This window comes from Somniosus microcephalus, chromosome 14, assembly GCF_052327205.1.
Source record: "Somniosus microcephalus isolate GS21.2 chromosome 14, FLI_Smic_1.0, whole genome shotgun sequence".
NCBI lineage: Eukaryota > Metazoa > Chordata > Chondrichthyes > Squaliformes > Somniosidae > Somniosus > Somniosus microcephalus.
The window spans coordinates 22,141,067-22,164,687 of NC_141000.1; the positions used below are offsets into that span (position 1 = coordinate 22,141,067).

Below are 23,621 nucleotides of genomic sequence, written 5' to 3' on the forward strand. Positions count from 1 at the left end.
CCTAACTGTGCGTGAACATTTATCTAATAGCGATCATAACATGATCATGTTCAAAGTAGTATTTCAAAAAGGGAGTAACGCAAAACAGCTACTAAGATTCTAGATTTGGGTAAAGCTGACTTTAACGAGATGAGACAGAGACTGTCCACAGTAAACTGGCCAAATCTGTTGATGGGTAAAACGACATAAGACCAGTGTGACGTGTTCAAGAAAGAATATAATGTGAAACAGAACCAGTTTATACCCGAAGGGCAAGAGCTCTAGTTGCCAAAAGAAACAGCCATGGACGACTAAAGATGCAAGAAACAACATAAAACTAAAAGAAAAAACATGCAAAAATGCAAAAAATAGCACAGATCCTGGCAAATGGGAAATATACAAAGAACAGCAAAGGGTCACAAAACAAATAATAAGAGCTACAAAAAGGGGGCAAGAAAAGAATCTTGCAAGGGATGTCAAAAGCAACACAAAAAATGTTTATAATTATTTTTAGGAAAAAGATTGTCAGGAGCAATGTTGGCCCCTTGAAAATTGATAATGGTGAATTTAGGGAGCTAGGTAGCAGATTAAAAAGCAGGACCTCAAAGGTTGTAATCTCTGGATTACTCCCGGTACCACGTGCTAGTGAGTATAGGAATAGGAGGATAGAGCAGATGAGTGCATAGCTGAAGAGTTGGTGCAGGAGGGAGGGCTTTAGTTTCCTGGATCACTGGGTCTGCTTCTGGGGAAGGTGGGACTTGTCCAAGTCAGACGGGTTGCACCTGAAACGGAACCAACATCCTTGCGGGGAGGTTTGCTGGTGCTGTTGGCGGCGGGGGGGGGGGGGGGCGGGGGGGGGGAGGTTAAACGAACTTGGCAGGGGGATGGGATACGGAGTGGAGTTATAGTAGGGGGTGATGCACAGCCAAATATAGAGGAAAAAACAAGTCAGTCTGGAAGGCAGAGCAAATATTTAACAGCACAAGGGAGTATGGCAAGGCTGGATGGCATTTATTTTAATGCAAGGAGTCTTGCGAGTAAGGCAGGTGAATTGAAGGTGTTGATGAACATATGGGAGTATGACATTGTTGCTATCACAGAGACATGGTTGAGGGAGGGGCAGGACTGGCAGCTCAATATTCCGGGGTATAGAATCTTCACGTATAGAGACAGATGGGGGTGTAAAAGGAGGTGGTGTCGCAATATTAATCAAGGAATCAATTACTGCTGTAAGGAGGGACGATATCTTAGCAGGTTCCTCTAATGAGGCCATATGGGTAGAACTTAAAAACAAAAAGGGGGCAAGCACTTTGCTGGGAGTGCACTATAGGCCCCCAAACAGTCAGGGGGAGATAAAGGAACAGATATGTGGGCAAATCTCAGAGAAGTGTAGAAATAATAGGGTAATAATAGTAGGGGATTTCAACTTCCCCAATATTAACTGGGATAGTCAGAGTGTGAAAGGCTTAGAGGGTGCGGAATTCTTAAAGTGCACCCAGGAGAGCTTTTTGAGCCAGCATGTAGAAAGTCCTACAAGAGAGGGAGCGGTACTGGACCTAATTCTAGGGAATGTAGCCGGGCAAGTGGTAGAGGTGTCAGTAGGAGAGCCTTTTGGTGACGGTGACCATAATTCGGTGAGATTTAAGGTAGTCGTGGAAAAGGACAAAGGACGACCGGAAATAAAGGTTCTAAATTGGGGGAAGGCCGATTTTAACATGATAAGGCAGGATCTGGCCAAAGTGGACTGGGATCAGCTACTTGTAGGAAAATCCAATCAGAGCAGTGGGAGTCTTGCAGAAAGGAAAGAGAGTACAACGCCAACATGTTCCCATAAAAGGTCAAGGGTGGGACCAACATGCCCAGGGAACCCTGGATGTCAAGGGATATACAAGAATGGATTAGGGAAAAAAAAGGGAGGCTTTTGGCAGATACAAAGGACTAAAAACAGTGGAAGCCCTAGAGGACTATAGAAAATGCAGGGGGTACTTTAAAAAAAAAAGAGAGCGAAGAGAGGGCATGAAAAAACACTAGCGGGCAAAATAAAGGAAAATCCCAAGGTGTTTTATAAGTATATTAAGGGCAAGAGGATAACCAGGGAAAGAGTAGGGCCCATTAGGGACAAAAGTGGCAATCTGCAGAGCTGGAAGATGTGGGTGAGGTTTAAAGTGAATATTTTGCATCTGTGTTCACTATGGAGAAGGATGATGTAGGCATAGAAATCAAGCAGGGGGATTGTGATATACTTGAACAAATTAGCATTGAGGGGGAGGAAGTACGAGCAGTTTTAGCAGGCTTAAAAGTGGATAAATCCCCAGGCCCAGACGAGATGTATCCCAGGCTGCTGTGTGAGGCAAGAGGAGATTGCAGGGGCTCTGACACAAATTTTCAGAACCTCTCTGGCCACAGGGGAGGTGCCAGAGGACGGGAGGACAGCTAACGTAGTACCATTATTCAAGGAGGGTAGTAGGGATAAACCAGTGAATTACATGCCAGTGAGCCTAACATCAGTGGCAGGGATATTATTGGAAAAAATTCTGGAGGGACAGAATTAGTCTCCACTTGGAGAGGCAAAGATAGTCAGCATGGCTTGGTCAGGGGGAGATCATGTCTAACCAATCTGGTTGAATTTTGAGGGGATGACTAGGTGTGTGGATGAGGGTAGTGCAGTTGATGTAGTCTACATGGGCTTCAGTAAGGCTTTTGACAAAGTCCCACATGGGAGACTGGTCAAGAAGCTAAGAGCCCATGGGATCCAGGGCAATTTGGCACATTGGATCCAAAACTGGCTTCGTGGCAGGAGGCAGAGGATGATGGTCGAAGGTTGTTTTTGTAACTGGAAGCCTGTGTCCAGTGGTGTACCGCAGGGATCAGCGCTAGGTCCCTTGCTGTTTGAAGTGTACATTAATGATTTAGATATGAATCTAGGAGGTATGATCAGTAAGTTCGCAGGTGACACGAAAATTGGTGGAGTGGTAAATAGCGAAGAGGGAAGCCTCAGGCTACGGGGCGGTATAGATGGGTTGGTCAGATGGGCAGAACAGTGGCAAATGGAATTTAACCCTGAAAAGTGTGAGGTGATGCATTTTGGGAGGACTAACAAGGCAAGGGAATACACAATGAATGGTAGGATCCGAGGAACGATAGAGGATCAGAGGGACCTTGGTGTGCATGTACATATCTACCTGTCCTGCTGCCTTCAGGGATCTAAGGTGGTTAAAAAGGCATATGGGATACTTATATTCTATGCCTCGGTGAATGAAGGCAAGAGCAGGGAGGTTATGATGGAGCCGTACAAAACATTAGTTAGGCCACAGCTGGAATACTGTGTGCAGTTCTGGTCACCACACTAAACGAAGAATGCGATTGCATTGGAGGGTGCAGAGGAGATTCACCAGGATGTTACCTGCGCTGGAGCGTTTCAGCTATGAAGAGAGACTGGACAGGCTGGGGTTGTTTTGCTTTAGAGCAGAGAAGGTTATGGGGGGGGGGGGGGGGGGGCTGATTGAGGTGTACAAAATTATGAGGGGCATAGATAGGGTAGATAGAAAGGAACTTTTCCCCTTAGTAGAGGGGTCAATAATCAGGGGACATAGTTTCAAGCTAAGGGGCAAGAGGTTTACGGGGATTTGAGGAAAAACTTTTTCACCCAGAGGATGGTTGGGATCTGGAACTCACTGCCTGAAAGGGTGGTAGAGGCAGGAATCCTCATAACATTCAAGAAGCATTTAGATGAGCACTTGAAACATCATAGCATACAAGGCTACGGACCAAGTGCTGGAAAATGGGATTAGAATAGATAGGGCTTTCTGTGTTGTATAACTCTCTGACTCTATTGTCAACGATAATAAGCAAATCGTGGACATGTTCAATAAAAACTTTCCGTCAGTACAGGAAGCTGTGTGTTATCCGGAGGCCAACTGTCCGGAATGCTCGAGCCACCGGCAAAAATCAGGTGCCGTTTTCGTTAGTTTTTTTTTTCTTCTCGTTGCTTTTTTCCTCAACAGTCAAGCTCTGCAAGGTCTGCTGAAACTGTTGCTAAGCTACAGAGACGCTTGGACTGTTTAAAAGCTGTTGGGTTTGTTGACAGATACGGAGCTCAGAAGCTTCCGTATCTTTCAACATTAGCGCTGGAGTGTCCGGCAGTTTTGAGGCAACGGCAACAGCTCGGTCCCGTCGGTGCTGGATAGCACAAAGTTTCCTGTATTACAGGAAACTTTCGATTTACCGGCACCTAAATAACCAGAAATCTCGGTTAACCGGCAAAATTCAGGAGTAGGTTTTACTTCATATTTATTTGCCTTCTTCCATCTGTGCTGTGCACAGGTGTGGCTGCAGCTGTTGCGAAGCTACAGAGACGGTTGAAACTTGTGTTCATTGTTCTACAGTTGTTGCTTTATACGGAGCGGTCAGCTCTCCCTATCTTTTACTATAGCGTTCGGTTATCCGGAATTTTTGATGAACCGGCACAACGTCGGTCCCATCCGTGCCGGATAAAAGAAAGTTTCCTGTATTTTTATTTGTTTATGGGATGTGGGCGTTGCCGGCAAGGCCAGCATTTATTGCCCTTGAGAAGGCGGTGATGAGCCGTCTCCTTGAACCACTGCAGTCCATGTGGTGAAGGTACTCCCACAGTGCTGTTAGGTAGGGAGTTCCAGGATTTTGACCCAGCGACGATGAAGGATCAGCGATATATTTCTTAGTCAGGATGGTGTGTGACTTGGATGGGAACTTCGAGGTGGTGGTGTTCCCATACGCCTGCTGCCCTTGTCCTTCTAGGTGGAAGAGGTCGCGGGTTTGGGAGGTGCAGCCGAAGAAGATGCGATTAGTGGTGTCTCGCAGGGATGTGTGTTGGGGCCTCAACTATTCAGAATATTTATTGACGACTTTGATCATGGGATAGAAAGCCACATATCCAAATTTGCCATGACACAAAGATAGGTGGCATTGTAGACAGTGTAGATGAAAACATAAAATTACAGAAATATTGATAGGTTAAGTGAATGGGCAAAGCTGGCAAATGGACTTCAATGTAGGCAAATGTGAGGTCATCCACTTTGGACCTAAAAAGGATAGAACAGGGTACTTTCTAAATGGTAAAAAGCTAAAAACAGTGGATGTCCAGGTACACAGATCATTAAAATGTCATTAACAAGTACAGAAAATAATCAAAAAGCCAAATGGAATGCTGGCCTTTATATTTAGAGAACTAGAATACAAGGGGGTAGAAGTTATGCTGCAGCTGTACAAAGCCCTGGTTAGACCACACCTGGAGCACTGAGCGCAGTTTTGGACACACCTTAGGAAGGATACATTGGCCTTGGAGGGAGTGCAGCGTAGGTTTACCAGAATGATACCTGGACTTCAAGGATTCCGTTACAAGGAGAGATTACACAAATTAGAGTTGTATTCCCTAGAATTTAGAAGGTTATGGCGTGATGTGATCAAAGTTTTCAAGATATTAAGGGGCACAGATAGTGTAGATAGAGAGAAACTATTTCAGCTGGTTGACGAGTCTAGGACTAGGGGGCATAGTCTAAAAATTAGAGCCAGGCCTTTCAGGTGTGTAATTAGGAAACACTTCTACACACAACGGGTGGTAGAAGTTTGGAAAACTCTTCCGCAAACAGCAATTGATGCTCGATCAATTATAACACAAGATTTTAAGGGATATGGGTCAAATGCGGGAATATGGAGTTTGGTCGAAGATCAGCCATTTCATTGAATGGCAGAACAAGATCGAGGGGCGAAATGGCCTACTCCTATGTTCCTACTATGCTGATGACCTAATGCATTGGGCTAGCACAATTAACTCTTGGTATAGACACCATTGGTTCAGCTGGACTAAATCTGGTTAGAGCAACCAAGAGGCATTCCCTCCCTGTTTGTTAAATGTAGCCAATCACTCTACATGTCTGCTTTTCTTGTGTCTGTTTCATAATTTTGCCCTCAAAATCCAGGCTCCCTAGGTGCATTTGGAGAGCCAATGGCAAATGTGGCAGCGGTGTCAATATTTTAGCACAGGATGCTGCATTTTAGCTCTATTTAACGACCTTAGTAAAATTGCTGTTGCTATACTATTCTGAGGAGGTTCTGAATTGATCAGTATTTGCGGTCGTACCAGGTCAACAACAGTCCACCAAGGATACATTCTTTGTGCCGAGTATGAAAACCAATTTGTGCCTCAAACTCCTTTATTTGGGTTTTGCAGCATTTTGAGGTGACAGCTAAGAGTTTATGATTGATCAATGATATTGGCACGTTGTGAAGGAATAAGCCATATAACCTATTTAGAAAAATACACAATCTAATGGAAGAATTCTGGCTATTGAAATAGAACAAGTTGTTGACCCTGAATAAATAACCTTATTGAAACAGAAGGTGCATGGCTCCGAGGGGCTGACTTTTGGGAACAAAAACAATGGTCCACCCTGGATAAGGTGTTTTAATTTAAACTTCGTAAAGATGGCACATAAGATAAGGAACATCTGCCCTCGTAATGATGACAAAATAAGGGACACCTGCCCTTCACACCATTTTATATGATGAACCTGGAGATACGACAAGATTCTGGAATATTACAAGCTGATATAGCAGTGAAGAATTGCAGAGGTCAGCACAAAGATGAATAGGGATAATTAACTTGGGTCAGCAGAAACCTTAAAGGAAATACAAATGAAAAAGGGTGTAAATATTGAAGTCTCAAATGAGATAGCAGGCTCGCTTTAATCGGGCAAAGCAATTCTCGACTAAAGATGTGGCTCTGTGGTCTTCTGCTCTTTGTACCTCGGGGATCAAAGGTATTTGATATTGATGGATATCCTGCATAGAAAACTTTAAGAACTGCAATACTGTAGTGAAGTTAAGATTTAAAAGTAAGATTCTCTGTTACTATCATATTTTTTCTTATTAGAACTGTTAACGTTGCGATTGACTGATTCCCTAACTGTAAATTGCATGTCGCTTTAGAATTGTCTCAAGTCTTTTGTATCAATAACTTGCAAATTCAATCTCTGTACACTCTTTGGTGGAGGGGTACATGCCTGGGGGAGTTTTCCGGACCCTCATAATATCCGGGACGTTACAGTCTAGCTAGATCTATTAAAAGCGCTATCTGGAGGATGGTAATATTCTCGGGTTGTTCCTTTCCTTTAGGGAGAGATAGCCCGGACTTTAGTTGAAAGTGAATGTCTGAGAAATACACCTGATCCGAGATAGCCCCCAAGGGGCTAGGACTAATAAATATCCCTTCAACTTGACCGAGTACATGTTTTGATAAGGTGACAATTAGCGTTGACATCTTAATTCCAAGAAAGTGCATAAAAAGACAAAGAACTGGGCACTTGGAAACAAAAGACTACAAGCATTAATCTGATCTAGAGGAGAAATCATATGCGTTTTCCAATGAGAAGTGCAACACACGGAGAACACAAGCATTTGCTCTTCCGTGCAAGAACGAAGTCAGTGTTTAAGAAATGCAATTGCCAATCGTCACCAACCACATACTTTCAATCGACGAGATAAGTGGTATATTTGTTTTATGCTTTTAGCTGGACAAGCTTACCTTTAGCTGCTGAAATCCTCCCCATGGTGACAATTCCTGTATTCAATGTCCCACACCAGACAAAAGCTGGAACCACATCAACTTCCTTCTTTAGAAAGGATGATTTCCTGCAAAGAATTACAAAATGCAGATAATACAGATGACAGAGGGTGTAATAAGTTGCCTGTGAAGAAAACATGTGTAAACATGGAGTTTATCACTGGAGCAGAATTGGGGTGGGCCAATTATAAACTGGTAACTGCACCCGTCTCATCCCTCCACTCTTTTAATGTCGTGTGCTTTGAAGATTGATAGTTTTCTTCAATTGAGGGAACCTTTGGACAGATAACATTCCAGCCGACATCTTGGGGAAGCAAGCTATCTGTGCTACTCTCCCACATTAACCTTTCTAATGTGCAACCAGACTTGCTATAATGTGGGCACACCATTCCCTCCCTTGTGCAGACTGGTCCTGACACTTCAGCTAGTGTGAAAGCATGTGTTAGTGACATTATTTTGAGTCAGAACATAACTAGAGTGAATAGCTGCATGTATGCATGATGGCATCATGACTGCCATCCATGTGCACTACTGTTACCAACCAGCAGCAGTCAAAGAAATTGCAGTTTAACTTTCATCTGGCCACTGGCTGCATGATGCACAAGCGAAGTGAGTTGGCAAATAAAGATCACTATAACAACTATTGTCGAGGGTGTTTCACTCTGGTGAGAAAAAGTTTTCATACTAATCAGTTAACCTTCTCAAAAAGGATATCACCCAATCACTCAGTCTTCATTTCACTAACTAAAGGGACATGTGGGGCAGTACATCTTCCCCCCTAACATTTGTTGAATTACAAAAACATCACAATTAATCCAGGGCTTTATTTTGCATGCTAATCTGCTTTAAGTGATGGAAAATAAAATCGAAGAAATCAACAAAAAACAATTAATATTTTGTAACTAAAGGCCCCTGAAATTGTGATGGAGTACCAACCAACTGCAAGTCACTAAATTATGACTGAAAACTGCATTTATTCTAGATTTGCAAACTGCTGTGTTAAAGCATTGTATGCAAACATCGAGTTACTGCATACTGAACTCGAGAAAGGCAACACAATCTGAATATATGTAACAGGATGTAAATCACAGTCCACAATGTAATTATGTGATCAAATCATTTGTTCAACAAATACAGTACTCAAGACAAATACCCAAACAGCATTTTATTTTTAAAACCAAGTAAAATCCTCAAAGGAAAAAGATTGCTTGAAGAAAGCCTTAACTTAAGAATAAACAAAACCAAAAACTGCTTTATCTTCAAGTACCTTTATATGATTGTATAACTGCGTGGTGACATCAGTACCATAAAGTTACTATTCAGCAACAAAAAAGTGCAAATTTGCTTTAAAATGTCTGGTGTGCTATGAACAACTTAACACTCCTCTCTCCCTGATCTTCCTCACCCCCCACCAGATTACAGCAGAAATCTACAGCATTTCAGGCACCCATCCGACTCCATCTGCAATTATCCCCTCTCGGCATTTGGGTCACCCGTTTGCTTTTGCAGTCTAAAACCAAGCAATGTGATTGCACTCCTTATTTCTTCATTGAATTTATGTAAAAAGGGCCAAGAGCAGACATCCTGCATAATCACACTGGCTAGATATACTCCAGGTTTCCAAATTGGTGGATATCTGCTAGTCAATTCATAATGGCTGCTGTTCTAAGCCATACATTGCACAAAGTTGGTGTCTTTTCCATTTTAGCCAGAATGATACCCTTCCTGCTGCATCCCATAAACTAGGGATACAAATCTAGGGTTTGACCATTTGTTTACATCTTTTACCTAACATATTTGTACTACCAATCATTAATACAAGGTTAATATTGCCCATGTTCATATGCCCTTTCAACTCGAGTCTACTCCTGTTAATTCAAATTTGTTCTTTGGTCAAAAGAAATCAAATTATCTGGTCATTTAAATTAAGCAATTATAATGTAACAGCAGAGGAGGCACTTTGCATGATTTTAATTATAATTAAGAATTCAAATTAAGCAACTTCCAATTCAGAATAAACTGTATTCACATGCTCCAAAATGAATGTCAAAACTAAAATGTAAAAATAAAATGTACAGTGTGAAGAGAAATATCTTTAAAAGATACAATGACAAACTGTATAGGAAATTGTGCTATAAATATGTTCTTTTAAAAAAAAAACATTTTCTTTGATGACCTCATCAAGCCTTATTTTATATATAAAAAATATAAAGTTTTAAAAAATTACTCCAAAAAAGCCAAGCGTACTGCTAAGCACCGGAGCACGAACGCTCAGTATTATGCCCATGCCCCTCCAACTCTCCATTCCTGTGACTCTAGCCTTTTGTGCAACTCATCCTCTCGTCGCCCTACCCTTGCCGGCTGTGCCGTTAGCCGTCTTGGCCCCATGCTTTGCAACTCCCTTCCTAAACCCCGCGGTTTCTACATCTCCCCCTCCTCCTATAAACCCCCCCTTAAAATCCATCTCTATGATAAAGCTTTTGGCCACCCCTCCTAATATTCTCCTTATTTATCTCAGTGTCTGATTATGCCTCTGAAGTGCCTTGGGAAGTTTTTCTGCATTTTAGGCGCAACATAAATGTAAGTTGATGTCGTCTTATAGATGGGAGGATGCAGGTTTGACAACATAAATGAGCACAGGCAGGGTGGCAGTTTACTATTTATCTTTTTAGCAGCAGAGGCACAAGTCCAGGAAGACCGAGTAGAAATTACTTAGAAACTAGATTTATAAAAAAAGTTCAAAAACTGGTAATTTTTTAACAGTTGTTCCTACATAATTAGAGCAAATCTGTAAAATCTCAATCATTAGCATTCCTCAGTTTGCACGTTACTGGCAACTGTTCAGTACTTAGTTGCTAAATCAAAAGCATGGTGTAACGTTCTCAGGATTTACACTACTGTTTACAATTTTAAACTGTGATCTTCATCCATTTGCAAAGTAACTAACATGTCATGCTAGAAGATGCACAGAGCAAACCCTGCAGATGAAGCGCAGTGCTACAAAGAACAGCACGAATACAAATGCAGCTTAAAACAGTACATAACATTTAAGGAAGTGGCTTTTTCTACCTTTGCCATCTGATCAGCTGCATAATAATTCCTTGACAAAAATTCACAAACAGGAATCATGCTAAGCATACCCTTCTCTAACCCTAGCTCAGTTGGTAGTCAAATTATTATTGCACTTAGTGTAAATACTCAAGCTTTTCTGCAGCTTCAAATATTACTCTTGAATAAATGCAACTCTGGCCCAAATTATTATTATTTTTTTTATAAAAAGAGTATTTGTTTTAATGAGTAGATACTTTACCAATTAAAATAAGCTAGATACTGGAAGTTATAATGGTTTATATAGCTGCAGTGTAGAATACCCACATGAAAGCAAATAGCTCATCGCCAAGCAGCCAACATTATTACTCAGGACTTAGATGTAAGAAAGATTATTCATGTATTATCAGAAAGTACTATTCATGTATTATCAGAAAGTACTATTCATGTATTATCAGAAAGTACAAGAACAGTGCTATGATTTTAAAGCAGTTTTTATTTATGACTGAAAACTCAATGTGAATTAGCAATACAAACTTACAAAGCCATAAAAATAATTTGATTATATTGTTGTATCTACGTACATAAGGAAATTAGAGGTCAACAGTCAAGGTTTTATTTACACCAAAAATGTAGTATTCATTAATGAAATATTTACATGGAATTTATGTACTACTCTAAGTTAATACATAAACATGTACTAAAATTGATCAACTAATTCAGGACCAGTTGATGTGCTGTGCGCTTTTTTGGTACCAGTTTTATGTAATGCAATCAGACAGCAAAATGTATCTAAGGTACTATATGTAGCACCATGTCACCGATCAGTTAGCACAAAACCACATGAGTAGAGCATGAATCAACAGTCAGTGGGTCAAAAAGATATGAAAAATGCTAGTCTCATCTGACTGAACAGCTGTTCTTTAATAGTTAATTTTGAAATTGGAGAGGATAAAAAGCACAAGACAGTGCATGGTTTTCATCTTTCTATCCTTTTATCTGAATTCCCAGGGTGCCATGTCAAACATTCCAGTCATTAAAACTGCATCTGGCTTGTCTGAAACATACATGAAAGGATTCCAACACTTTGTCCATCAGGAGAATGTGTACTAACAAGTCTTTAATGCATGCTCTTGGCACTTCAAGTCAAAAGAGAACAGGAAGTAACTGTAAAGCAATGCATTGCCCATTTAGTAAAGCACAAGATGAAGAAACACTGCAACATTCATACCACAACCTACTACAGCCCTTAAGGCATTCAAAAAATCTCTGGAATTTTACTAATAGCTACAAAATTCCTCTTGGTTATGAAACAAAGTCAAAGTCAAAGTACAAAAAAAGTGTCTGATATAAAACAAACTTGTGTCCTTGCATTTTTCAGTTGCTGGTCTACAATGTTTTCAGTTGATGGAACAACAATGTAGTTTGCAATAAAAAATCTTGACACTTAACATCATTGATATGATTTATTACCTAAAATAAGGTTGTAATCCTAATGCATTCAAAGATGCATGCATAGGCTATTCCCCAGCACCCCAAACCATGATTGTTAACTGGTACAGTAAAACTACGCTCACTGGGGTGAAATATCCGACATGCCTCAGGACTTGGTCTTGTCAAACAGTTACGAGTTTCTTACTCTCTGGACAAGAGCAGGGACTGCAGTGAGGATGAGCAAACTGACCACAGCAACATGTTACAGGAAGCCATTCAAGTGGGGGGAGCAAAAAGAAATGTGGCAGTGGTAGGCGACAGTATAGTTAGGGGGATAGACACTGCTCTCTAGAGCCAAGAGCGCGAGTCGAGTCCCGAAGGCTGTGTTGCCTGCCGGGTGCCAGGGTAAAGGACATCTCCTCTGGGCTGGACAGGAACTTAAGAGTGGGAGGGGAAAGATCCAGTTGTCGTGGTCCATGTAGGTACCGACAACATGTGTAGGACAAAGAAAGAGGTTCTGCTGAGGGAGTATGAGCAGCTAGGGGCTAAATTAAAAAGCACAACCACAAAGGTAATAATTTCTGGATTACTACCTGAGCCACGTGCAAATTGGCATACGGTAAATAAGATCAGAGAGATGAACAAGTGGCTCAAAGATTGGTGTGGGGGAAATGGGTTTCGATTCTTGGGGCACTGGCACCAGTACTGGGGTAAGAGGGAGCTGTTCCGTCAGGACCGGCTTCATTTGAACCAGGCTGGGACCATTCTCCTGGCGAATCGAATAACTAGGGCTGTAGAAGACACTAAAAGCATCCCAATAATGGATAATCAAGGGGCTATTGGGGTGGGGGACTTAAAACAATCTCCATCACTAGAGAAAAAGTACCAGGCAAACTAATGGGAGTAAAGGTGGACAAGTCCCCTGAACCTGATGGCCTGCACCTAGGGTCTTAAAAGAGGTGGCTGCAGAGATAGTGGATGCACTGGTTGTAATCTACCAAAATTCCCTGAATTCTGGAGGTCCCAGCGGACTGGAAAACCGCAAATCTAACGCCCCTATTTAAGAAAGGGGGGAGACAGAAAGCAGGCAACTATAAACCAGTTAGCCGAACATCTGTCATTGGGAAAATGCTGGACTCCATCATTAAGGAAGTGGTAGCAGGTCATTTAGAAAATCATAATGGTCAAGCAGAGTCAGCATGGTTTTATGAAAGGGAAATCATGTTTGACAAATTTGCTGGAGTTCTTTGAAGATGTAACAAGCAGGGTGGATAAAGGGGAACCAGTAGATGTCATGTATTTGGATTTCCAGAAGGCATTCGATAAGGTGCCACATAAAAAGGTTACTGCACAAGAGCTCACGGGGTTGGGAAGTAATATATTAGCATGGATAGAGAATTGGCGAACTAACAGAAAACAGAGGGTCGTGATAAATGGGTCATTTTCAGGTTGGCAAACTGTAACTAGTGGGGTGCTGCAGGGATCAGTGCTGGGGTCTCAACTATTTACAATCTATATTAATGACTTGGATGAAGGGACCGAGTGCAATGTAGCCAAATTTGCTGATGATACAAAGATAGGTGGAAAAGCAAATTGTGTGGAAGACTCAAGAATCTCCAAAGGGATATAGATAGGCTAAGTGAGTGGGCAAAAATCTGGCAGATGGAGTTTAATGTGGGAAAATGCAAAGTTATCCACATAAAAAGCAAATTATTTAAAATGGGGAAGAGATTACAAAATGCTGGGGTACAGAAGGATCTGGAGGTCCTTGTACATGAATCACAAAAAGTTAGCGTGCAGGTACAGCAAGTAATTAGGAAGGCAAATGGAATGTAGGCCTTTATTGCAAAGGGACTGGAGTATAAAAATAGGGAAGTTCTGTTACAACTGTACAGGCCATTGGTGAGACCACACCCAGAGTACTACGTACAGTTTTGGTCTCTTTATTTAAGGAAGGATATACCTGCATTGGAGGTAGTTCAGAGAAAGTTCACGCGGTTGATTCCGGAGATGAAGAGGTTGTCTTATGAAGAAAGGTTGAGCAGGTTGGGCCTATACTCATTGGAGTTTAGGAGAATGAGAAGGGATCTTATTGAAACATAAGATTCTGAAGGGGCTTGACCGGGTAGATGGAGAGAGGATGTTTCCCCTCGTGGGGGAATCTAGAAAGGGGCATTATTTCAGAATAAGGGGGCACCCCTTTAAATCGGAAATGAGGAGGAATTTCTTCTGAGGGTCGTGAATCTTTGGAATTCTCTTCCCCAGAGAGCTGTGGAGGCTGGGTCATTGAATATATTTAAGGTGGAGATAGACAGATTTTTGATAGGTCAGGGTACCATGGGGTATGGAGCAAAGGGGAGTCAAATGGAGTTAAGGCACAGCCACTGAATGATGGGATAAGCCTGAGGGACTGAATGGCCTACTCCTGTTCCAATGTGGCTATGCACCAGGGTGAAGTTTTCCTACACCCAGTGTGACAGCATCTACTGTAGGTAGTGTCACATCTCATGCTTTAGTATGCACGGAAGTCCGATCACTGACCTGATTTCTGAGTAATACTGACATTTGGATGATGCGCGCCTAAACGGTTGTACATTGATGCAGAAGTGGCAGCATAACTACAGCTAAAAGATTTTGTTGCACTTACATGTCCAATTCTTGAGCATTTGAATTGAGGTGAGGGCTAGCCATGAAAAGGAAAACAAATCCTGCTTGCGCAAAGAAATACAATCTTAAAATTTTAATCCTTAAACAAAAGCATATGTAATCTCTAAGTATAGCAACTCCCTTGCAATTGGACATACTGCTGTCCCAGTTTGAACAGGCAAGAAATAAGTGAAGTGAACTCTATTATATAACACATGCATACATATAATTAGTGTTCTCTCATTCATAAGGTACCTCCATATTTATTAGTACAAGGACAATTCAATCAGACAAGGTTATTCTTCCTATACGCCCAAAGCAGGTTATTTTCAGCCTCCAATCTAGACATCACTACCAACTACCAATGTTATATTATGATGAAACAGTATTAAATGCATGCTTATTGTTGAGAAATGAAGTAATGAGCATTAGGGTCAATAAAAAGGTCAGTATAAGTATCAATAAATGGGACACTCATTTCTTCCTCAAGTGCATTGGAGGATTATGGGCCCCAACGTTACCAAAACCATTACAGAAAAACATATTATTTTGCCTTTTTAAGTTCATAAATACTAACTATGTTTTAGTACACTTTCCAATAGTCAACATTGGACATTTCTATTAAATCAAAATTGTCAAATGTGCAGTCTACAATAATAATGCACTTTTGCTAGCTGCAGGATTATTTCACAAGATGTCGAAATCCCAATAGATCCCCAGACTTGCTTAAACTGCATTACTGCAAAAGCATTTATGTTTTATGAAAAACATGCACAGAAAGTCAGTATCTTAAATCCTATTAACCTCACATTGAAATTACTCATGCATACTTCTTAATTCTTAGATTGGAGGCCCTCAAACATAAAAAAAAGTCCAGCTGGAACAGATCAAGTACAAAACCAGGACAGTTCAGGAGAAAACAAACCTCCCAGCTATGCGTACTTTCTTGTTAAATGCAAGAAATATTCCGATGAGATTGTTACATCGCAGGTGGACAAATTGGAGATAGCATACCAATGCAAAAGTATTCATTTTCCGGGGCTGCCTCCATCTCTTTCCAGATCCTTTTGGGCGAGAAGTGAATGTACAAACTTGTGCAGATCACGTCTACTTTCACTCCAGTTACTATTAAAGTGTGGGTAAATGGTGCACATTGCTGAACCATACCTAGATGGTGCACTTTCAATGGGCTTGATGGGTTTTTCCAGCACTACTTCTCTTACTTTATAACAGCACTGCTCTTTGAAAATCTGCTCCAGAATGTTTTGCATGACATGTCATTAAGTGATCATTCGCAAGTGAACTTTATACTGTTTTGAATTGTCATTTGTGGGAACTGTGGAACATGTTCAAAACAAAGTGACTCTAGATTTGTATTGTTAAAGTTTACCAGTTAATATGATTGTGATAATGACTGCAGTACAGTTTCATATGCATGAACAAAATTAGGCTTCCCCAGAAATGTTATGTATATGAGATTTCTATTAACTTGGTGAAAAGTTACCAATTTACAAATCTTCCTTCCATTGGCCATTTAAAGCCATTTAAAATCTCCGTTTAACTTATGCAAGAAACAATTAAAGGAACAATTCCTAAAATACTAGACCTCCTGTGACATTGCTCGAGATGGAAAATATACTATTTTATCCCAGGGCCACTGATTCATGTCAATTAGATACACCAGGTCCTAGGTAGGCAGGAGGAAAACTACATGAGCAATGCTGGGGGGTGAGAATAAGAGAATTGCATAGGTTGATCGTATTAGACTGGTCATTCTGACTGTCGGAGCACGAGGAAAGGGTTAGTGTTGTTATCTGGCAAGTCAGAGGATACAATGCATCTTATCCGTGTCTCTTTTTATGTTGCTGCCTTTGATGAGCACTCGTCTCTTATTCTACTTCTTTTTCTTTCCTGCTACTCTCGGTCTTCTCCTCGGCTCAAGACCGCTTTGTGCGACCCTGTGCTTCCATCTCTTTTTCTCCCTTTCTATTAAGTTATGAGGTGGTGGGTGGTGTGATGGGAAAGGAGCAATTGAGCGCTTCAAGCAAAATTTTTCAGTGGCAGATGCAGGGCATTAGTTGGACTGGGTGGGGAGTCATAGACATGCACAGGGCAAATTTTGTAGGTGGTGGATGTGGGGTGGCGGTGAAGAATTCAGCAAGGGTACAGAACCAGTGGATCGCAGGTGGGAGAGGGATCATGGCATACCAGTGGATTTACTTTGCGCTGAAAGGTGGTAGGGCGATTTTCACACAAGTACTGGGAGGTAGATGCAGGAATGGGTCTGGAATGGGTTGCAAGCTGGATTTCAGCTTGTGTTTGCGGAAAAGAATGTGGCCAGGCCTGTAGCATATTTTGGGTTGCAGGCAAGGGAAGGGCAGCAGAAAGCAACATTAACATGGTGGAGCTCAAACCCCAGAACCACATTCCTTACATTCCCATTGACCCATCTATCCTCCCTTCATCACCTCTATTTTCCCTTCCTTGTTGCTTTTCCAATTCTCTCCACACCCAATTCCCACAATCTCCAGCATTGCCATTCCTGAGCACCATTTTGCATTCTATCTGCAGGCCAATATCCTCTCGGCCATCCTGCCCCTTAATATTCTCATCTACCCCCTTTCCCCAAAAATCCCCATTTATCCCCATATCACTTGCCAACATTCCTTCTACCTTCCCAACATGGCTCTCCCCCTTGCTCCCATCATCCACTAATATGCCCACTTACCGCCATCACCTGCGCCCTCACCCCACAAACCTGACCCAAAAGTTAAAAAAGGAGAAAGGTTAGAACTATAACAGATTGAAAGACCCCAAGGAGGAGAAACCTGGAATGGAATCCTAGTACCAAGGTTCAGATGCCAAAACTGGCCAAATGGTATATGGAGCAGACTGTGGTGCGGCTTGGGAGGCCTCAGAAACGGCTGAGAGTGTGTTTGAGGCATTCTAGTCCACCATGTGGCAACAGTGTAGCCAGTGAGTAGCCAATGAAAATGGAAAATGGCCATTGGCTCCAAAGTGGACGTAGGCATCACGCAGACGAGCAGCTGAAAATGGACTGGAGCGTGCGATGCTGAAGATAACCAGGCAAAGGGCTATGGAGCAAAAATTATTGAAAGGGGAAGACTGAAACAGGGAGATGGAGCCATCAGTGGTGATAGAGCTAACGAAAGGGAGATGGAGGAACTCCACCATTACCAGTAGTGAGAATCTGGAAAAACATTTACATCCTTATGTTTACGTACAGATTTTCAATGTTAAACGTTATCATACAAAGTGTGCATCAAAATCATGACAGACATCAAGGTCCATGGAGAGGAACTGTGCATCGTATCTCTCTCACGCATATATTGCAAGTGACACTTTAAAACTACTTTATTAGCTGTAAAGCGCTTTAGGATGTCCTGAGATCATGAAAGGCACTATATGATAGAATCATAGAATAGTACAGCACAGAAAGAGGCCACTCGGCCATCGAGTCTGTGTCGGCTCTTGCGAAGAGCAATCCAGTTAGTCCCACTCCCCCGCTCTTTCCCCATATCCCTGAAATTTTTTCTCCTTCAAGTATTTATCCAATTCCATTTTGAAGGCTACTATTGGATCTGTATCCACCACCCTATCAGGCAGTGCATTCCAAATCACATCCACTCGTTGGGTAAAAATGTTTTTCCTCATGTCACCCCTGGTTCTTTTGCCAATCACCTTAAATCTGTGCCCTCTCATTATCGACCCTTCAGCCATTGGAAACTGTTTCTTTTTGTTTACTCTATCTAAACCCTTCACGATTTTAAACACCTATCAAATCTCCTCTTAGCCTTCTCTGCTCCAAGGAGAATAACCCCAGCTTCTCCAGTCTATCCACCGAACTGTAATCCCTTATCCCTGGAACTATTCTAATAAATCTCTTCTGTACCCTCTCCAAAGCCTTCACGTCCTTCCTAAGTGTGGTGCCCAGAATTGGACACAATACTCCAGCTGGGGCCAAACTAGTGTTTTATATAGGTTTAGCATAACTAACTTTTGTACTCTCTGTACTCTATGCCTCTATTCATAAAGTCTAGGATCCCATCTGCTTTATCAACTGCTTTGTTAACCTGCTCTGCCACCTTCAAAGATTTGAACACAAACACCCCCAGGTCTCTCTGTTGTTGCACCCCCTTTAAAATTATATCATAGAGTATGTACGGTCTCTCCTAATTTTTCCAACCAAAATGTATCACCTCACTTCTCTGCATTGAATTTCATCTGCCATGTGTCTGCCCATTTCACCAGCCTGTCTATGTCTTCTTGAAGTCTATTACTATCTTCCTTACTGTTTACTACACTTCCAAGTTTCGTGCCATCTGCAAATTTTTAAATTGTGCCCTGTATCCCCCAAGTCCAAGTCATTAATGTGCATCAAAAACAGCAGTGGTCCTAGTACTGCACCTTGGGGAACGCAACTGTATACCTCCCGCCAATCTGAAAAACAGCCAGCCATTCATCACAACTCTCTCTTCTATACCTTAGCCAAGTTTGCATCTATGCTGCTACTGCCCTCTTTATCTCATGGGCTTCAATTTTGCTAACAAGCCTCACTATGTGGTACTTTATCAAACGCCTTTTGAAAGTCCATATACACAACATAAACTGCGCTACCATCATCCACCCATATAAATGAATCTTTCTTTCGAATGTGCAGTGTTTGCCAATACAGTGCTTTATAGGGCTTTATACCTCAAAGTTTGCAATAGGCAAGTTATTGAAACTGATTAAATGAAATATCTCAGTAACTTTGTGTGAAACAATCATAAATCAATTGTTTGGCAATAAGTAAATCAAATTATTTTAAAAGTCAACAATCCAGAACCAGCAATTATCACAAAATAAACCAATCAAATCACAAATAATGGGGCAGTAATTCCTCCCCAAACGCGTGAGTACGGAAGGGGTACTCACGCGTCTGGCCGGAGGAAATGCCGGTTTTCAGCATGCACAGCGCATGCGCTGAAAACCGGCATTTCCTCTCCTCTAACCCAAGAGGTGAAGAGGCTAGCGCGTGCGCTGTAGGGGGCAGCGCTTGCGTCTTGGATTTCCTCTGTTTTGGGGGATTTGCGCATGTCTAAGGGCCTCCGGTCTTTACGCTTGTAAAAAGCACACGTAAGTATTTATTTTTTAAACAGGTAAGTGGTGTTTTATTGCAATTTAGAATTTTTTTTCCCCCACAGGTTTATTATTTTAAAGAATCTACAATAAGGTAAGTTTAGTTTTAGACCCTTTTTATTAAAAATTTATTTTTTTCAGCAAAAAAAGTTTAAATTACTTTTTTTAAACTTATTTATACTTAATTTAATGATTGGGATTTTTTTTTAATTTTATTTAAAGTTTAAGTAGTGCTTTGGGGTGCAGTACTTCTCATGGGTTTGACAGTTCTTACTCTCAAACTTATGAATGAAGTTTCCCCTCCCCTGATTGGCTGAACAGTGCTCACCTGATCCCAGCCGGCACATCGCACTAACTACGCCGCTGGGTCAGGTTAGCACAGCGCGCCGACATCAGAACCGGGCCACTGACAGGAAATCCACTGCGGGCCAGGTTTCAGATGTCGGCGCGCAGGGCGAGTGCACATCGGGGGCTTGCACGCGCGGCAAGCCCCCGACACCAAGTTCTGGGCCAATATCGTTATTTTTCTCACTCAGATTAGTAAATGTAGCTAAAATACCCAAGGTGAAAAAAACTATGCATCGTTGGAAAAAAAACTGAACTTAAACTCTCATTTCAGGTTAGAAATACCAGTAATAAATTTTCTCCACACAGGCCTGCCTTTCTTTCGTGTTACTTCAGTTCCATTTTTGGAAATTTTACCTATGCCTTAGAAGCTAAGCAACTTCCTGCCCTTGGGATGAGCGTGGGTGTATAGATACGTGCACATGATGCGAGTCAAACAACCTTATTCCAAAAGCTTCTGATCAAATCTCAAGTGATTTAAAAATAACAAGTATCCCCTAAACATTTACTGGAACTTTGTGATATTGAAGAACTGTTAAATTTCAAAGGAAGTCAATTAGGCACATGTGAACAAGTCATTAACATGTTTATATTTGAATTGAGTGGCTGGGCTCCTCTCAAACAAACTGCCTGCTACCAAACTGAGCAGATACAACATACAGTTAAACTAGGACACTAATTCTATCCCAGTACTCGAGTTAAAAACCAGCTTCCCTCAGAAATTAAGTAGAAAAATGACAAATAAAGCAATGCCTCATTTTTGTCTCACAATGAGACAAAGTAACATCCAGCAAGTTTGTGTAGGCAAATAGTATTACAAAGATTATATCTGTAATGACCCAAGTCTTTCAGTACCATTCAATTGTCTAATATTTTGATCTTGTGTCAGATTGTGATTTACTGCTTCTATAAATTTACGCTCTGAGGCACACAGCAGGGCGGGTATCACTGCTGCTCTGTAGACCATGAGCTTAGTGCCGGGTTTGAGATCATGGACTCAGACATGGACCATGTACAGGAGGCACCTCAAAGCACTGGAGAGGTACCACCAACGCTGCCTCCGCAAGATCCTGCAAATCCAATGGCAGGATAGGCGCACCAACGTCAGTGTTCTTGCTCAGCCCAACATCGATGCTTTGACCACGTTAAATTAGCTCCGATGGACGGGTCACATTGGCAGTCTCGTATCGGGCACGCGCACAAAACAAGCGCTCTACTTGGAGCTCCGGCACGGCAAGAGAGTCCCAGGTGGGCAGAGGAAACGCTTCAAGGACACCCTCAAAGCCTCCTTGAAAAAGTGCAACATCCCCATCGACATCTGGGAATCCCTGGCCCAAGACCGCACAAAGTGGAGGAGAAGCATCCGGGAAGGCGCCGAACACAGAGTCTCTTCGCTGGGAGCAAGTGGAAGCCAAGCGCAGGCAGCGCAAGGAGCGCACGTCAACCCAAGCACCCCACCCACCCGCCCCTTCAACCACTGTCTGCCCCACCTGTGACAGAGACTGTAGGTCCTGCATTGGACTCATCAGTCACCTGAGAACTCATTTTTAATGTGGAAGCATGTCATCCTCGGTTCCGAGGGACTGCCTAAGAAGAAGAAATTTACACTATTTTAGCAACAAGTTACTTTTACTAAGGCTGCAAAAAAAGTGAACTGCTGAAATTGCACTGCAGGTCCCAATCTACCCATGAGCAACATCACTGAAATAACATTAGAACAGCTAAACTTGGCTGAGAGTTTTGTGACTGAACCTGATTAACGTACAGTTACACAAAATAAATCACTATGCTAAATTTTAGGAAAAAAGGTTAATTTGGTCACAGGTGTGGAGCATGCCAAATGCAAGACCTAATCATATAAATTGGAGATTTACTAGTAAACTGAAGTTTAAATGGTGGCATTATTTAATTTGACAGCAAATGTCAAAGCCATCATATTGACATTTTTTATTTATATGCAAGAACTGCTGCTTACAAAAATGGACAAAGACAACCTATGCGCTTTACTGTATGATATGGGCAGATGAGAGTCAAGTGCATGGTTGGCAGCAGATTACTGGGTAATAATTGCATTGAAGACTTCGGATGACATCATAAACAGGCCTGATAGCAACGACTATTTTATCACAAGCGGTCGTTAACACTGAATTACTACCAGTAATCTTATGCTGAAGTACTTATTTTAAAGTAAAAATAAAAACACCACTATTTTTTCCAACATCATTGGTCATGGCCATGAAAATTTCTTAGCATATGCCAAATGGGTTGGATGCAAATCTCAAATTTGTATGTATACACACATTACCTATAGTATGGTATTAGACATGAATTCATCACATCTACGAAAACAAGTCCCACCCTGTGTGGATCACTCAATTTATTAGCAAGTTTTTACTTCATACAAATCTGATTTTGCATGCTTTGCACCTGTGACCAAATTAACTTTTTCCCCTGAGATTTAGCATAGTCGTGATTTATTTTTATTGTTCAACTGTACATTAATCAAGTTCAATCACAAAATATTCACCCAAGTTTAACTAGGCTAATGTTACATATTTTAGTCAGTTTGTATGAGTGTATCAGTTATTTATATCTGCTTGGTCCACTACTTAGTTATTCATCATGCTGTCCTGTTCAAATTGGAGGGTCTGTTTGAAGGCCTTCAAAGAGAGATAGTTAGGCCAGATGGCTTTCACAGACAGTGAGAAAAAGAACGCTACACAAGAATAATTAGATCATAACTTAGCACAGTCGTTGAGAACTATTTAGACTTATCCACTATAAAGGTATTTTGTCTTACTGCTACTATTTGCTTGTTTTTACTCAATAAATTCATTTGGCAGTAAAAGCCCAAGTTAAAGTCTAATGTAATATTATTCTGCTGCCTTCCCCAGACAAGGAGGTTCATGCAAGGACAAATAATAAAAGTACCAGCCAAAATAAACTGAATAGGCTTCTCCGTTCGTTCCTTGGACAGATCACACAATTTTCGGGTTTTACTCTAGATATTCCTGCAAGCGCTGCATCACCCATCATTCCCGGAAGCAGGCCTCATATCGTCTACAATGCCCTATGTCTAGTTAAATGATAGCATGACCAGAGAATCAGAACTCTTGTGTGTGCCAGCTACAGTAATGTCACACATGCCATCACCAGCATTCTCATCTTTACAGCATCAAGACATGGCAAAACTACAAAGCTAATTGGTTTAATCCACTTAAAATACATGAATGAATAGAATAGCTTTCAGTGAGATTTATCCATTTCTTAAACTCGAAAAATAAAGACACAACTTGACTGATGCTCCAGGTAAAAGAGCATCAGCTGTGGCTCAGTTGGTAGCACCCTCGCTTCTGAATCAGAAGGTTGTGGGTTCAAGCCCCACTCCAGGAACTTGAGCACATAAAGCTAGGCTGACACTCCAGTG

The 23,621-nt window shown here is 41.6% G+C and overlaps 1 protein-coding gene across 7 annotated transcripts in view; it reads right to left on the reverse strand.

Moving 5' to 3' along the window:
• Positions 1 to 23,621, reverse strand: part of LOC147107372 (polycomb protein SCMH1) — a 204,608-nt gene that overhangs the window by 147,928 nt on the left and 33,059 nt on the right. For all 7 annotated transcript variants that reach the window (XM_086006331.1, XM_086006330.1, XM_086006329.1 and 4 more), the window contains one exon: positions 7,541 to 7,647. In XM_086006331.1, the coding sequence (XP_085862457.1) occupies positions 7,541 to 7,565 (25 nt within the window). In that variant the 5' untranslated portion in view covers positions 7,566 to 7,647. The remainder of the gene's footprint in view (positions 1 to 7,540; positions 7,648 to 23,621) is intronic.